Below are 17,309 nucleotides of genomic sequence, written 5' to 3' on the forward strand. Positions count from 1 at the left end.
GAGTATACTACACTTCGTAATTTTTTTCTAGTACAAACCGAATGGGACGACTATATTCATACGCAAGATACAATGGCTCGCTAAACTCTGTGACCGCTTCTTATCAGCATAGAATAACCGCTCACTCACGGAAAGTATCCGAGGTGCTAAAATAATGGTTGCGATGACTACACTAAAACAAAAATGAAATCTAGGCGGTAAATAAAAAAAAAAAAATAGGTGTTAACGCAGTTTTCTCCTTGGCGTTCGGATCGAGCTTTACCTGCCAATAACCACATTCCAAGTCCAGTGTGCTAAACCACTTCGAACCCCCGAGAAAATCTATAGTGTCATCAATGCGCGGTAAAGGATGCATGTCTTTCCGGGTCACCGAATTGAGCGCTCGGAAATCGACGCAAAACCTTGCTGAACCATCCGGCTTTTTAACTAGCACAACCGGGGAACTCCAAGGACTATGAGATGGCTCAATTACCCCTCGCTCTAACATCTTGGTGATTTCCGCCTCCGCAGTGGCCCGTTTACCCCATGCCATCCTTCTCGGTGGTACGCGGATGGGATGAGCGGTACCCGTATCAATATCATGGTTCACAATAGTCGCCAAACCAAGTTCGCTACCGGGAGCATCAAATACATGTTGAAATTCGATTAGAAGTGTCCTAAAATCTCGCAGTTCCTTAGCAGATAATTTCGATGACACGCCGTCGAGCAACTGCGTTAAATTGGTGGGTAAGCGCCCTTTCTCTACCGGCGTGGCCGCTACCGATGCAATACCCCCCGTATCCATTGACGGAACCTCTCGTATTGCCTGGACGAAACCGATTGTCAAATCCGCCTTAAATTTTACTTCCTCCGTAGACAGATTTGCAACCAGAACCCCGGTCCTTTGACTTGCTGCATTCACCTCCCCCCACTTACCGGAAAAGGAGACGACCTCGACTCATACCTTGGGCGTACTCGTTCACCAGTGCTCTTTATAGGCAGCAATCTCCATAGCAGCATCGAGGGCTTCCCGGAGCATACTAGCCCTCTTAGAGCCAACCGCAACTCTGGTAATCTCGTCTGGAATGCACCATATGAATGCGTCAACCAGAAGTTCTTCTCGAGTTTGGTTCGGTAGTTGCGGATACCCTTGCTTCACAAGCTGCCGCAAGCGAGAACCGAGATCAACAAGTTTCTCTCCCTCCTCGGGTCTGGCCGTGTGTAACATGGTTCGTGACTTTTGGCAGCTTTGCTGCCTGGAGAAAGTCCGTTCCAGGGCGTTACACAAAGCTCGATACGAGAACCGCTGTTCCTTTGTCAAATGGTCTTGGACCAGCAACGCGTCTCCTGTCAATAAGGCGGCCAACCGCAGGCCCATTTCAGAGATTGACCAACTTAATAGGTGGCCAAGTTTTCGAATCGTTTTACGTATTCCTCCCAGTTTTGCTTACCGGAGAATGTATCCAACGGCAAATTCCGTTCAGCACAGGCCTTTATGACCTGCTCAAGCGTTCTCGAACCCTCTCCCACACCAATGTTTGGCCCTTGACCTAGATTCAATGGGCCATTCGAACTTCGCGCGGTGTCGTACTTTTTGCTTTCACTGACTTCTGTCTCTTCGGGGCTTTCGGCCGGCTGTTGGCTCTCCCTGCCGACCACACATTCCATGTCATCGCTCTCGCCTTTACCGATCAAGTTCAATCTTTCTGTACATCGCCTCGTGAGTTCCTGTACAGTTTCCTCCATCCCTTCTAACTTCTGGGCAAAATTCTTGGCTTCTGACATCCTGGTCACAGCACCACTGTGGCGTATCGTATATTTATTATCACAACCTTACACGATCAAATCATATTGCAACTGCCGTTCACCTCCACAAACATTGTCACACCCAAAAAAGAATAGGAAACGTGGCGAGCACGTGACAAACACGTCACACAAAAGGGGAACAGGCGCGTTACACAACAATAATAATACGGCGCCTTCTCTGCCTTGAGCGAACTCGAGTTGGCGCGCAGAACATACACTACAGCACGTTACATGTGGAACCAAACAGCGCTACACTACTATACTTTGTGGAATCAGTTTTGTTATAAAGGAAAGGCATAATAGTCAATAACAAGTTTGTGAGGTGTTTGGTATGTGCTACAAACTACGTATAAGATACTATTATATAGCCGTGACAAAGACATTGATTGGGAGATTAAAAGCAAACATTTACCAACAACCTAAGTTGTTTGCGCTGTATCTTATTTAAACACAAGAGGAACGTACATACAAAGTTATATACTGTGAAGTATGTTCGTGGGACAGGACAATAATGTCGGCGCTTTTGGACCTGGTATCAGGTATTTGATTGTATATGCGATCCAGTCTGTCTACTGCTCGCATTACTGATTCTTACTTTCATAACATATTTCTAAAGATTGTTTAATTTGATCAGATCAATATTTCAGTTTAGTAAACAGCAATTGTTCTAAAGGAGAATGTTAGGAGACAACGAAAGAAATGAAAAACATGTAACGACAACACAGGAGGAACGCAAACGTGCAGATTCTGCAATCCTCAGGTTATGTCTTGTACTGGGATTCACCAATTTGTTCTTTCAAATGTGGTTGGTCAGGATTTTGGGTAACTACTATCATCCAAATCTTGGTGGTAATCTCTATTTGGAATTTATTATTATAAATGTTTTAACATTTATGATCAACAGTATCGATAAATTGATATCGAAAATTAGCAATGGAAGCTTAGTTCCAGAGAGAATTCTGCACATTCTTTCGTTTTGCGGAGGTTCGCCAGCTACGGCTTTGACAATGTTGATTTTCTCCCAAAAGATGTCAAACCGGTCATACCAAGAGACGTATGAAACTGCTGCTTATAGTTCTTTAATTGTTATTTTTCTCATTGGCAATTTTATTACGAAATAAACAATAAAACCGAGAAGCTAGCTCAGATTTGTTACTAGCATAATATCTAGCAGAGGGGAAGATGGGACACTTTTTACTCCATTCTCTCGTCCCATTTGGTAGTAAACAAAAAACATTTAAAGAAGTATAAAACCGTATCCTCACACACAATTGTTCAAAACACGATCACATATTTGGATATCAGGTGCTAAAGGTGCCCCATCTTCCCCCACAGTACTATCTACTTAAGAAGTTCGATATTCCACGGTTACCATATAAATTAATATCGAAACTTGTCAATGAAAACTAAGTATTAGAATAAAATCTGCACGTTTTTACGTTTTTTTTGAGGTTCGTCAGTTACAGCAAACACAATGTTGTTTTTTCCCTAAAAAATGGTTAATAACCTGTCATACCCAAAGTTAGTATGGTATAGATAGACCAAGTTGGGAAACGGATTGTAAAACAACGAGTCTTGTTATCCATTGTCCCCGCGCCTATGACTTCATAGCCACCGCCGTAACAGAGCCAACGGCTTAGCATTTTATCATTGCTAGGTGCTGTTTTTCTTCTGAATATTGCGATTTTTTAAGAATTAAGCACTTCTGCGCGTAAAATTGGGTGTCTACTAATGGTATATCTTATCACAATAATAAACCCCACATAAAGAATTAAATTCTATTGAACACTCAATCGATTAAAGAGTAAAAAAACAGAAAATATCAAGCATACCAACCAAAAACATAAAGGAACATGTTTAAAATATAAAAATACAAACAAAATCGCATAACATTAACATATACTGGTGTATCTAGCTGAAGTTTTGCATGTAAATTGCCGTGATTTTACTTTTTTGCTCACAAACTTAACACGTATACCCGGCAACGAAACTTAAGGTATCTTTGTAAAATTTGCCTAATATCGAAGTGACATTGAGGAAAACAAAACTGAGTTACTATTTTTTGACTTCTGCTTAAATTAATCAGCTACCTTTTTTGCGTTCCGGGTCTTCTGAAAACCAGTCAAAATACTAATTTACTCCACATTAATTCTTAGATTTAATATTATATAACAAAATTTATATTAGAAATTATATTTAAATGTAAAACAATTATATTTAAATGTTAAAACAACGGGTATACGTGTCTTCTAGCTTTGTATCGCTTAAAAGAACCAAATAAACACATGCCGACCATGCATTTGTATGGGCGATTCACGGACCCGTAATGGCGGTCACGCCGTTTCCTGATGTAACGTTGGTATAAATCAGAACAACTTTGTTATAACGACTGTTGTTGCACCGCTATGCCAGGACAACAAGTTACAAACGTGGTATTAATTTAGCGTAATATTGTTAAATCTAGTTTATAAAATAAGTTCTGATACTTTATATGGTGCTATTACCAACTAAAAACTGTAAAAATAATACCCGAAAAAGATTGGACTCTTAAAAGTAAAACTGTACTTCCACAACACTTTTCTTTACTCGCATAATGCGAGTAACAATCAACCTTCTACAGCAGATGACACGCCTATGACGTTATGCGTGTTAACTGTGTTATTGCGAGTACCTACGCGCATAAGAGTGACCATGCAAAAAGGGTATGAGTTGGGCCAGTTGCCGTTAAGTGTCTTTAAACATATAGCAACGATTTTTAAAGCCACGCTTATTTATTTCTGTAAATATTCTCGTTTTGTTACCAAATGGGACGATAACAGAAAATAAAAATGCCTCATCTTAACCAACCCTACTAAATGTGAAAAAAATATATATTTTATTGCGTGCTTACCTGGTTCATGCGCCCAAGGAAACAGTAAACAGTCAGTCAGTCATACGATCTGACACCATTTTTCTGTATAAAAAGTTGTCACAATATGAGGGAAAAGCAATACCGTTTATGACGTCTGATATGCCCTCAACTGTACCTGTGTCTCTTGGAACTGCTGGTAATTTGATTCATTGAGTTTGGTTTTTGCGCTCATTTAGTAACAAGCATACCATTTATATGAGGATTCGTATAGTCGACTCTAGAAATATAAATCTCGCAGCGTCGAGTGCTAGTCAAAAGAGCGATAGTGCTGTAAAGGACCTTAATGATAAGTTGTAACCTATTTCATTCACTTATTGCTGTATATGCAGGCAAGAACGTTTTACTTTGTTTGTTGTTTGTGCGAAGCTGCTACGCATTTTGTTATCTTTACAGTGCGCTTTTTAACGTTTAGTGTATCATATCCTGGTACTATTTTCTGATCAGTCGTCTCACTTTAATGACTGTAATCCAAGCCATCAATTTAAATTAAGCATGGTATGTTGTATAAAGAAAGTTTTTTGTCGCAACTTAACATTTGCTCAAAACCGTGATACACTCTTTTTTCTATTCACGTGACCGCCAACTCCGTCCCCATTTTGCTTGGTCTTCATTATAAAAGATGGGCGCACAGTGGTTTTAGGTAGAGTTAGCTGTTTTCATTAAACTACACCAACTATTCAAGTTGAATTGGCCAGTTTAGTTATTAGGTAGGTTAACGCTTACAGTTTGGCGCTTGTTAAAAAAAATATTTATTTAATAAATTGAATTGAAAACGTTGAAACAAACGATTTGTTCGAAATATATATATTTGAAAATAGTTATTTTTTCCCTATAACTTTCAATTTAGTCAAAAAACGAAGCCCTGGATTCCATTAACTACAATAGTAAACGGGACCGCCTCGCGAAAAAGAGAGTGTATCAGCTCTCTCCTTTACCGACATTGGAGATGCGCGTTTTATACTTTTTTATTTCTGTGTATATTATACACACTATATTGAAAGACGCTAAGTGCACAAGGTTTTGCATTATTAATTCCAAAATTCAATCGTCATAATATCGCTTTGAATTATTTACATACTTACAGATGGATCTCGTGTTGTACTTCTACATTTTTAGTTTTTTTTCACTCACTGTTGGAGAAAAAACTTGGCTAAAGTTTGGTGCAAGCGAGTTTTACATCCACAGGGGAAGCGCTGTTAATCACACAGCTGCGGTCAACGCTTGTGCTTTACTCGGTGCTTCACTTGCTAGAGTTAAAACTACGCAGCTCCACAATTTCCTTGTCAAGAGTATTGAAACTAACCCACCACGTAAGTTGAAAAAATGGTATTTGATTTTCCCAAAATAAATTACACGGGTGTACAAATACAAATAAAATATTTTTAGCAAAGTTCCGCACTTGGTACGTAGATAAGGTACAAGAAACCATAGCACATTGTTTACGTTGAAAGAATATGATTAAATAAATATAACTTGTTGTATCAACGCACGTTATAACACAAAGTTTTTATTTATATACGCTCTTACCAGTTACCACGTATGTAACTTTGTGGATGCCGATCGTTTTTTTTTTCTGTACCGGCAATTTTTAAGTCATTAAGTGTCTTGCCCAAGGACGCATACGCCCAGAACGGTAGCAGCGACGAGCCCTGACCAATAACCTCTCGATTGGAAGCACGATAATCAGTGTGACACGGCGGCGAACAAACCCATACTTTACCATATTCCTTTACAGGCGACAATTTCTACATCGGGTTGAAGCGGGCCAATCTGGGAAGAACAGGATTTAAGTGGAACGATGGGTCCAGTGTCACGACCGGTGAAACGCAATGGTTGAACGAGGACCCAAACAATCTAAACAGCAACGAGTATTGCGTGTATATGGTATTCGACGTTATTGGATCAAATGGTTCATGGTATGATATCCCATGTTCAACAAATAGAAATTACTTATGCGAGCGACCAGCAGGTAAGCAGTACCAATTTAATGATTTTTAAAATATTTTTTTTGTGTTATGTCCAAACACGCATGTAGGTTTTTCTTGTTTGTGTAATTTTTACTAGTGTTTACATGCAGCTATATAACAGAATAGTGTCTGAATAGTGTATTATTTTGTGTTATTTACGTATATTCCTATTTATAAATTCACATAAAAATCAAAATTAACAATGATTTCAAACTGTCCCATCTTATCCTGTGTGTTTTCAAATTTGTAAAATTTCACCTGTTATGCGGATCGCTAAATAACTTCTCGTGTGTTTTATTATATTTTATTAAATTGGTGTCAATTAATAAAGGAATGATAGTACCAATTCGTGGTATTACCCCAAAACCGTCATCTTTTTTGATTTTGAAAATATTTGGCAATATGTGCTTAAGTGTCCCATCTTCCCCATTGTACTATATACGGTTTTAAAATTCTTTGAATTTTATTTGTTTACTACCAAATATAGAATGAGAAAATTGAAAGAAAAGGTGTCCTATTTCCCCCCACCCTACTATATCCCTTGTTTTGACATACTGTAAGTTTCAGATATGTTTATTTTTAAATAGTGACTAGCCCGCAGCATCTATAATTCTTAAGTCCAAAAAAACAAATTTCACAAAGAAAATTATTTGCATTGGGTGTAAAAACGGCCAACGGAATAAAACAATGTTTAATGTTTTTTTAAGGTAAAACCGTTGAAGGGTCTTCTGTAAAAACGGTCCACTCCAGAAAAAGGTATACCCTTGTGGCTGTTCTAACAAAATGTGCTTAAGTGCTGCACCTTACAAAATACAAGCTAGAGCTCGTATGGTGGATGAAAGTTTGCCCCACCGTTTCAACGTTACCACTTATGATTTTCGATCATTGGAATTCGTAGCAAGGCTGGAAAGAATCGACTTAGACAGCGGATGGGACACTTCTCAGATTAATATCTCATGGAAAGCTTACTTCAGTTCTACAGTCAATATAAATTAACATTATTAACAATATCCACTAAGATTCGGTGTTCCTTCCATGGCAACCAATTTACGGAATATTAAAATAAACAGCACGGGAGAACTATATTATATAGAATAGGTGATGGAACAGTCTGTTAAAATTCAATGAATTTTAACTATGTTGTTTTTTTTAAGATTATTTTTTAAGTTTTGGTACATTTTATAGTGCACACATAATTTTTTTAATAATATTTTTTTCTGCCGATTTTTACCTTTTTCCCAATGATTTCCACACTTATTGAGTTACGCCTGTGTTTTCTATGATTCTTTATTTTTTATATCATCAAAACGTTGTGATTTTCGGTTGCAAAATGTCTTTTTCCCACCATTTACAGTTCCTGTAAAAGTAGCTTCGTTCAATCTTGTACGTTATTTGAGTGTGGGGATTGATACCGCCGTTATCACATCATATCTCTAAAAAAATATCGTTTTTGAGTCGTGGGACTACTGTTTAATTTTGTAAATATTCTTTGTGTACTACCAAAAGGGACGATAAAACAGAATGAAAATAGGTACCAAACCTTCTCTAGAAGATTTCTTTAATAATTTCCAACATAGTGAGATCTGCGTTGCATTGATTATACACCAGATAATATATTTGTAACTATCTTTTAATACAATTAAAGTTTAACTATCTTTAACAAATGAAGTTGATAATACTTTTACTTGCACATGCTGTTTTGTACAAAGGTCGTAATAAAACGCTCCTAATAAAATTGAACTTTTTAAGGTTACTTGGCGCCGTGGCAAAGTGGTTAGCGTACCTGCCTGTAACGCAGAGATAATGGGATCAAGGCTCGTCGCCGCTAGCATTGTGGGCGTATGTAAGACGATTAACGGCAATTGCTCCAACCCAGTGCTGGTCACTAAATGGGTTGTCCAAAATATTAGCCATATCCAAAAAAATCGCCTCAAAATAACCATTACAAAGTAACACATGGTAACTTGTAAGCTGGCAATAGGTGTATGAAAAAGAACTCCCGTGTTGTAACCACTGTCGTTTTCCAGCCACGCGAGGATAAAGTTAGACTGCAGATTAATATTCGTAATGGCTTGCTGGCAGCTTTAGAAAGCGCGTTAAGTTTCAGTCGAACGTAGAGCGTCGTGGTATAGTAATTACCAAATGGCTGTGAGAATCCCAGAAACATTTATTGTTTCATTGCGCAATGCATAGCCCACAAACATGATTGATTACATACAGTTTGTTAAAACGTCCAGTTTTGTAAATTTTTTAAACGTTTGTTATGGGTTAATTGGCGATGTTGGAAGTTAAAATCATTCATATTCATTAAACCAAAAGTAATGTTTCAATTAAGAATAATTGTTCTCAAATTTAGCAAAAAAAGCTCTTTTCCTAAATGATATATAATACGATGGTATTCAAATTATTAAAGGAAATTTCTAGTGACATACCCTTCCATTAACACTTTGTTTTTGCGAAAAAACACGATTGTATACTTAAGTCTTAATGCTGTGAATGCTGTGGTACTGTAATTGGTACATTTGTGTTTTAAGTTCAGAAAACATGCATAAGCTACAAGTTCGTATGTTGCAAGCCAATGTATTAACTATATTTTCAATGCGTACTCTGTGTCTCTATATAGTCTGGATGATACACAGTATCTGCCTTGCAGAGTCTAAACTGATGTGCTGACCCGCGGAGCTTCCGAGAAAAATTACAATAATTCCTATAAAACTGAAGCCAATTTCGATACCCAGTCTATCAAAAACTATTTATTAGATAAGGATAAACAACGTATTGTTGTTGTCAGCAATACATTACAAACAAATTGATTCAAAAATCATTATAACAAAGTTACATACGTGGTAACTCGTAAGCAGGCACGAGGTGTTTGAAACAAAACATCAGAGTGAAACGACTGTCGTTGCCCCGTCACGCGATGATAAGCAAAATACATATAAAGTTGTTGTGTAATGAGGTAACAAATGTAAAATAATAGTAAACATGTAGTCGGATGAGAGAAGATGGGACACCTTTCTATATTGCTGTTTCGCCCCATTTGGTAGTTAGCAGAAAACATTTAAAGAATTATAAAACCCTTATGACTTCCATAAACCGTTGTTTTATTTGTTTAAAACACATTCAGAATATTTGAATATTATGTGGTAAAGGCATCGTGTCTTCCCCTACTCTACTATATGAATTGTACAAAAGCAAACTCTCCTACGTAGTTAACAGTAGCAGTTTGTAACATCGGTTTACTTTTCTTTTAAGTTTGAAAATTTGAGTTCTAACGTGCGGTTTATTCTGGTTTAGAATAAATAACTTACATTTTTAAGCATCTTTAGAGTATTACCTAAAACACTAGTTCATCACAAAATAGATTATCTTTGCAAGTGAAGTGTATTAACGGTATTTCAATCACGTTTTCTGTGTCTAGACAGAGTATCCTTACATAGAAACAAATTTCAGCGCTCCGAGAAAACAGTCAAGCTTTTCCATGAAGCTTGAAATATTTCTAAAATAATTTAGCTTTTAATACCCACTGCGCAAAGCCTTTTGCGACACGACATCTTCTCTTCTTTGGAAAAGGTCAAAATAAGTGGCTGGTTTGTAATTTTTGTAATGTTAAATCGAATGTTTGGAATATTTAAATGGGAATGTCATATTTTATAAAAAAGGTGTATAGATATAGCCCCTATATTTAGTTAAATATACAGTTTAAAATTTTCGCGGGTGCTTCTTTTGTGTGATAACTTAAAAATCGTACAGGTTTGAACGAAAAAAGGAGAAATGTACCTTTAATATATAGTAGGGTGGGGGAAGATGGGACATCTTTAGCACATAATATCTAAGTATCCTGATCGTGTTTAAAACAACCAACGGTGGCCTATGGGAGTCGTGAGGATATAGTTTTATAATTCTTTGAATGTTCTTCGTTTACTACTAAATGGGACGAGAAAATAGAGCTAAAAAGTGTCCCATGTTTCCCCACCCTACTGTAATAAGGACTACCTTTACACTAATTATAAATTAAGACTTCAGTTTAAATTTAAGTCAAGTAAAACAACTGTTTGTTTTTGCAGATGAACAAATCAGCGTTTCTTCTTGTGCTTGTTCTTGGACTGTTCGTTCTCACCGAAACCACTATTATTGCGACACCACGCCGTCGAACCTACACTTTGCGGGCTCGCCAACCAGGTCCTCGCCGCAGATGGGTGTTGGGAGACCAAAAACAATTGGGATTTGGTAAGTAGATAAAAAACAACATTTGTGTTTGTTTTAAAAATCATTGCTGTTTTATTTGAGTATAACTGCTCAAAACCAACGTTTTTATTTGTTTGAAGAAATCAATGCCGCTTTATAAGTTAAATTGTTTACCAAAGTTGTAATTTAAATAAAAAAATGGAATGTTCAGGCTTGAACCACGTTATAAATTATAGCGTTTTCTAAAAAAAGAATCATAAATAATTAGTCTTTTTGTTTAAAACTTCTGAAAACACGAACCTGTATATTAGGTCACGTTTATAATACATATATACTGCTATATACACGTTTTAATTTGCTTCTTTAAATTTTACTTTTTAGAGCAAGATGTGAAAACCTTGCTAAATCACGATTTAGAAATGTGTAAGTTCGTGTTCGTTTTTAGTCTTAACTGCAACACTATATAAAAGTATTTACGTTTTCCTTAAAACAGATATGTTTTTATTTTATTAAATGATCTCGAAAACGTTATGTATTTGTATAGTAGGGTGGGAGAAGATGGGACACCTTTGCATTCTATTTTCTCGATCCATATGGTAATAAACAAAGAACATTTAAAAAGTAGAAAGCCGAATCCCTACGATTCCCATAGACCTTCAACAAATTTTTAAAACACGGTCAGGGTATTTGGATATTATGTGATAAAGGTGTCTCATCTTACCCCACAAAACTATAGAATGTTTTAAAAAGACCCATTTGGTAATAATTCAAATATTTGTTTGGCCGTGTTCTCACGATGCTACAAGAGAGATGTTAAACACAGGAATCGAAAATATAGGATATTAAGTACTAAAGTTATTTCATCTTACCCCACAGTTCTTCATATATATATAAGTTTTATTATAACGTTTATAATTATATTACTTCACAGCTGAAGAACAATCTGAAGATGATCATCTCGGTTGATCATCTCGGTTGATTAATTTAGAGTCAAACCACACGTTTTAAGATCAATCAAAAATAAATTTAAACATGCCATGTTATGTTAGTTTGTATATCTTATAATTTAAAAACTATTGCTTAAAATCTGTGTTTACTAAATTTTCCTTCAAGCAGTCGGTCATTTAGAAAATAACCAGCACTATACATGGCAAGTTTGTTAGTTATACGTGGCAAGTCGTTAGATATACGTGGCAGGACGTTAGATATACGCGACAGGACGTTATATATACGTGGCAAGTCGTTAGTTATACGTGGAAAGTCGTTGGATATACGTGGCAAGTTGTTAGAAATACGTGGCAGGTCGTTAGATATACGTGGCAAGTCGTTAGAAATACGTGGCAGGTCGTTAGATATTCGTGGCAAGTCGTTAGTTATACGTGGAAAGTCGTTAGATGTACGTGGCAAGTCGTTAGATATACGTGGCAAGTATTGAATATACGTGGCAAGTCGTTAGATGTACGTGGTAAGTTGTTAGATATACGTGGCAAGTCGTTAGATATGCATGGCAAGTCATTAGATGTACGTGGCAAGTTGTTAGATTTGCGCGGCAATACGTATTGCAGGTCGTTAGATATACGTGGCAAGTTTGTTAGATATACGTGGCAAGCTGTTGCATATGCGTGGCAAGTTGTTAGTTATACGTGATAAGTCGTTAGGTATACGTGGCAAGTTGTAACAACGAGGGTGAGAACGAAACATGTCACCCATGCTAAAACGAATGCGCTGATAAGACAACTTGTACAATAGAAGCGATATACGTTTCTAAATCCGAACACAATGTATAGCTGATTCAGTAAGCATATGGCAAATCACGCTTGCGACCACACAGCGTAGTATACCAGCATGAATGGAATGAATGTAACTTACTTTATTCTCGGCGTGGCCGGAAAACAACAGTCGTTATAACACTGTGTTCATACACCTCGTGCCAGCTTACGAGTTACCATGTCTGTTACTTTGTAGGTGAGTATTTTTTTATGACTGATAATTTGGACAACACATTAGTTACCACTGGGTTGCAGCAATTGCCGTTTGGTGTCTTGCCCAAAGACACATACGCCCACAATGGTTGCAGCGACGAGCCTTGATGGCTAAATTTTCGTGGAAAATCGTAAAAACAAAATCGTAAAGCTTTAGTGCTGGGTAGTATAGAGCAGCACGAATAAAAATTTATAATATTAAATCTACAGCATGAACCACACACTTGAATTCTGCTTTGCTTTATTTGCTTATATCAAGTTGCTGATGGTTGGCCAAAAGGTGGCAGGCGAGGTAGTGGTTAGGACACAGATGCTGGAAGTGGAAAGGATGACAATGCCTTTGGTTGTGCCAAGTCATCGATATGTGTTTTATTTAAACTGAAAGAATGTAGGTATAAAAAATATAATTTAGATAATAAATGTATAAACCTAGCTTTTTAACTCCAGCCAGCTGCAAAAAATGATATTCTTTATGACATCTTACCGTATGTAGTTCTATATATGTATATAGTAGGCTGGGGAAGATGGGACACCTTATCATTCTACTTTCTCGTCACTTTTGGTAGTAAACAACGAAAAATTAAATCATTATAAAACCGTATCTCACGACTCCCATAGACCGTTGTTAATTGTGTAAAACTCGATCAGGATATTTGAATATTATGTGCTAAAAATGTCCACTTCTCCGATCCCTACTATATATTCTATTTGAACAAGGCATGCAGAGTTGATTAACTAAGTAGTCATGCCCACTGCTGCAATCTATGTACCTTCAAACACGAATCTACAATAAATGTATACTTTCGAGTCTTGTTCAACACAGACTTAACACTGGCTGAGCCGTCCTTATAATCGAGGCTATAGATATCTAAAAGGACAATTATAATTAGACCCTATACGAGATTTAGGGTAGCGTTTAACTTACGGCGTCAGGAGACTCGCACGCCGCAACAGATCGAAGCGGAACAACTCTCCAGCGACACTTAGTGAGGGCAACCAACGTTAATCAAATTGCTGCACAATAAATTAACGTAGTGTAACGTTTTATATCTTGTATTGCCAATCGGCCCGTGCACGCGATAATACAACCAAGGGGAAACTGAATGTCACTTAACAAAACCAGGCGATCGACTCTTAAAAACACAACGGTTCACGCAAAACATAAAGATCATGAAAATATAAAACAGCAAAGTACCATACGAACACATCATTACAACATATCATTACAGTAGCCTAAACACTAATTTGGACCAATTAACAACGCTCTTTCAGGTGAAGGGGCTATGGTTATATAAATACGCTTTATATTTTAGGCAGAGATAAAACATTTCAATGTGGCAAAGTGAATGAAAGTAAGCTGTTTCTGGTTCTGAATCTAGGTTTAGGTTATTTATCGTATAACCTTCGACCCATATGAGAGATATGGTAAAGTGTTGGGTTTAGCAACTCATTTTACGCTTAATGCATGGACGTGTATATGTGGAACCAAGAATGATAAGAATAGTAAAGTAAGGTGGGGGAAGATGGGACACATTTTTATTCTATTTCCTCGTTGCCTTTGTTAGTAAACAAAGAACATTCAAAAAATTATAAAACCGTATCCTCACGACTCATATATACCATTGTTAATTGTTTAAAACATGATTGGGATATTTCGACATTATGTGCAAAAACGGTCCCATTTTACCCCACAGGACGCGTAGACACGACCCCTACAATGGGGAAGTCGGTCTTAAAGTGCATTGACCCGAAGATTGGTTCAATAATGTTCCAAATCAGCAGGATTAGTATTTCCTACCAGAAAAGCTTCACAGGTCTTTGCAAACGCCGGTATAATGTACGCAGAAATAAACTGTTTCTGTAATTTAAATTGACCCTTTAGAAAACCATCAGAACGAAGGGCTTTTGTGAGTTTCTAACATGTCACGCTATGCAGCCATTTTGCAACTATTTAGAATTTGAGTTTTGTTCCCATGATATACAACAATGTGCGATATAATCTGTAATATCCTGATTGCCTAAAGTGACTAACATGGAAAACATACTTGGCAAAACGCAACTAGTGGGAACGGAACTTCATGGTGAGGCCGAACTATTGTTCTTCAGTTTTAGTTTGCATTCTCACGGCACAACAAACGCAAGAAATTATTAGGTATTTTCTATTTTTCTGTAACAAAATACAACAATCATGAAAAACGTTACAGTGAATTGCGCTGCTGAGCCATTGCATTGTGGCAGTATCTTGCACAGAGGAAGTAATTTAAAAAAGATCACACGTAAAAACAGATATAAGCGGGACGGGCTTTCGAGCAGCAGAGTTTTTGCAATGTGTTGCTTTATATATGCGTTTCCAATTAGTTTAATGTGAGCTACGTAGTTATGTTTGATGCTTTTTTATTTGGTTTGCTTTACAGATGAATAAGTCAGCACTATTATTTCTTCTTATCGGGCTTCTCTTCCTCACAAATACCAGCAACGGCGTAAATAATTGGCGCCGTCGACGGAGATGGGTTTGGGACATGAAAAGCGAAATGCAGGATCGTGAGTAGAAAAAATTGGCACAAATTGGATACCATTATAGCACTGAAATTCTATAGTTTTAAACGTGTTTAGGTTTATTTACAGGGCTACGGTCACATAATCCTGTTTTTTTTTGTTATTACCAAATGACACTGAAAATAAATTATATTTTTGCGGGGCTATGATTATACAATTTCAGTTAAATGTGAATTATTTTAAAACAGAAAAAATCGGGAAAGATATTTATAAAATAGACAAAGAGTAAATTAACCAGTTTGTTTACATTTAAACAAATTTTACTTTTTAGTTAAAGATTCCGAAGGTGAAAAATACTGGAGTGACAAACTCGGTAAGTGTGAATTATTTTAAAGTCAACGACGTGTGAAACTTGTTTTTTCTTTGCCTGGCGGAAATACGTCTTTCTAACACGGTTGTTCTCATTAATTCGTCTCGTATTGGCCTACAATTGACCAAACGTCTAACTTTATGAGTCCTTTTTTTTGTATGACTATCACTTGCCAATCAATTAGTGACGACTGACAGCAGCGACAACTCTTTATCGGGCGCTAACTATGCATTGAGCCAAGGCGGCGGTTAAATAGCCACCTTTTACAGTACTGCAGTTTTAATAAAATTATGTTCTAACTATAGAAAGTCCTGTATGGTATTTTTACCATTATGCTCACACTTACATAATTCACAGCTGATCGCGTGATGGGAAACGTTGAATGAACAAGATGATGGCCAAAGGTTGAATAATTAATAAATGTGACTCACATGAACGTTTTAATATCAATCAGAAATAAATTCAACCACGGCAGTTTGAGTATGTTATTTAACTTACAAATAAATATAAAAAGCAGTTTGGTGATAAAAAAAACTAATTCGACAACATTTGGAGTATTTAGTATAGTAGGGCGGAGAAAGACGGGACACCTTTAGGGCATACTATCCAAATATTCTGATCGTGTTTCAAATAATTAACAATGGTCTATAGAAGTCATGAGGACACGGTTTTATAATTTTTTCTATGTTCTTGGTTTACTACTAAATTGGACTAGAAAACGGAAGGAAAAGTGTCTCATCTTTTCCCATCCTACTATATAATTGAGGGCAAAACGGGACACATGAACACATATTGCCCAATATTTCCAAAATCAAAACATATGGCGGTTTTTAGGTGACACCACGAATTAGTACTATCATTCGTTTAATAATTGGCAAAAATTTAACAAAAATATATTAAAGCATACGAGGAGTTATTTAACGATTTGCACGAGGACAGTTTAAAATCTGTTTTAATGTTGAATAAATGATTTTATTGTTAGGAATAAATACCACGAAAAAATACTAAACGTTTGAAAATCAAGTTTAAACATTCGTTTTTTGCTCAACTGTAGCGTTTCTTAAACTGGGGGTAAATTTACCCCTAGGGTAAATTCCTCGTATTTAGCGGGTAAATGAGCTACCAATCAAAATCCACATCAGTTGACGGGACAGAAAATTTGTGCCAATTGTAGTACTTCTCAAGACATTGAACAACTCGTTGCCAAAAAGCAAGCGCATACGTCGCATTAAATATAACTGATGTAATTAGTTGTTTTCGCTTTTTAATAAATGAGCGACATATTACATATTGGGGGTAAATCTGATAAGCATCTTTGTTAAAAGGGTAAAGCATAAAACAAGTTTAAGAACCCATGCATTATGTAATTAAATCCTAACAACTCTAAATGAGCATTAATATTTTAACGATTGTCGTCATTAATATTTTTAACGAGCTCAATACGAGAACGAATATTTTAACGAGCTATTACCAGGTATGTTCTGAACCAATTAAAACAAGAATATATCTTAAAATTATTTTTGGTCGCGTATTTTCCTCTGTGCGGTTTATTTCGTTCGTTTACCTACACTCTATCTCTCTAAACCTACAGTAATATAATTGTAATTTAC

The 17,309-nt window shown here is 36.6% G+C and overlaps 3 protein-coding genes and 2 long non-coding RNA genes across 5 annotated transcripts; 4 read left to right on the forward strand and 1 right to left on the reverse strand.

Moving 5' to 3' along the window:
- Positions 1-8: 8 nt before the first annotated feature.
- LOC149726412 (uncharacterized) lies at positions 9-1,764 on the reverse strand. Its single transcript, XM_089890713.1, has 2 exons — positions 1,431-1,764; positions 9-1,373 (listed from the first exon to the last, which is right to left on the reverse strand). Exons 1-2 carry the CDS (start codon positions 1,762-1,764, stop codon positions 1,330-1,332), a joined length of 378 nt encoding a protein of 125 aa, XP_089746839.1. The 3' UTR covers positions 9-1,329.
- Positions 1,765-2,176: 412 nt separating this feature from the next.
- Positions 2,177-2,926, forward strand: LOC149726413 (uncharacterized). Its single transcript, XM_089890715.1, has 3 exons — positions 2,177-2,324; positions 2,459-2,545; positions 2,690-2,926. Exons 1-3 carry the CDS (start codon positions 2,275-2,277, stop codon positions 2,904-2,906), a joined length of 354 nt encoding a protein of 117 aa, XP_089746841.1. The 5' UTR covers positions 2,177-2,274; the 3' UTR covers positions 2,907-2,926.
- A 1,522-nt stretch (positions 2,927-4,448) lies between these two features.
- LOC149726414 (mannose-binding protein C-like) lies at positions 4,449-8,403 on the forward strand. Its single transcript, XM_089890712.1, has 3 exons — positions 4,449-6,006; positions 6,432-6,665; positions 7,371-8,403. Exons 1-3 carry the CDS (start codon positions 5,781-5,783, stop codon positions 7,454-7,456), a joined length of 546 nt encoding a protein of 181 aa, XP_089746838.1. The 5' UTR covers positions 4,449-5,780; the 3' UTR covers positions 7,457-8,403.
- A 2,313-nt stretch (positions 8,404-10,716) lies between these two features.
- LOC149726415 (uncharacterized) lies at positions 10,717-11,893 on the forward strand. Its single transcript, XR_016386284.1, has 3 exons — positions 10,717-10,893; positions 11,233-11,274; positions 11,783-11,893. It is a non-coding gene; the product is annotated as an uncharacterized LOC149726415 (long non-coding RNA).
- Positions 11,894-15,233: 3,340 nt separating this feature from the next.
- Positions 15,234-16,174, forward strand: LOC149726416 (uncharacterized). The gene is made up of 3 exons (XR_016386285.1): positions 15,234-15,374; positions 15,661-15,702; positions 16,057-16,174. It is a non-coding gene; the product is annotated as an uncharacterized LOC149726416 (long non-coding RNA).
- Positions 16,175-17,309: the final 1,135 nt, after the last annotated feature.

The sequence above is a fragment of the Ciona robusta genome, chromosome 12 (genome assembly GCF_009617815.1).
Source record: "Ciona robusta chromosome 12, ASM961781v2".
Lineage (NCBI taxonomy): Eukaryota > Metazoa > Chordata > Ascidiacea > Phlebobranchia > Cionidae > Ciona > Ciona robusta.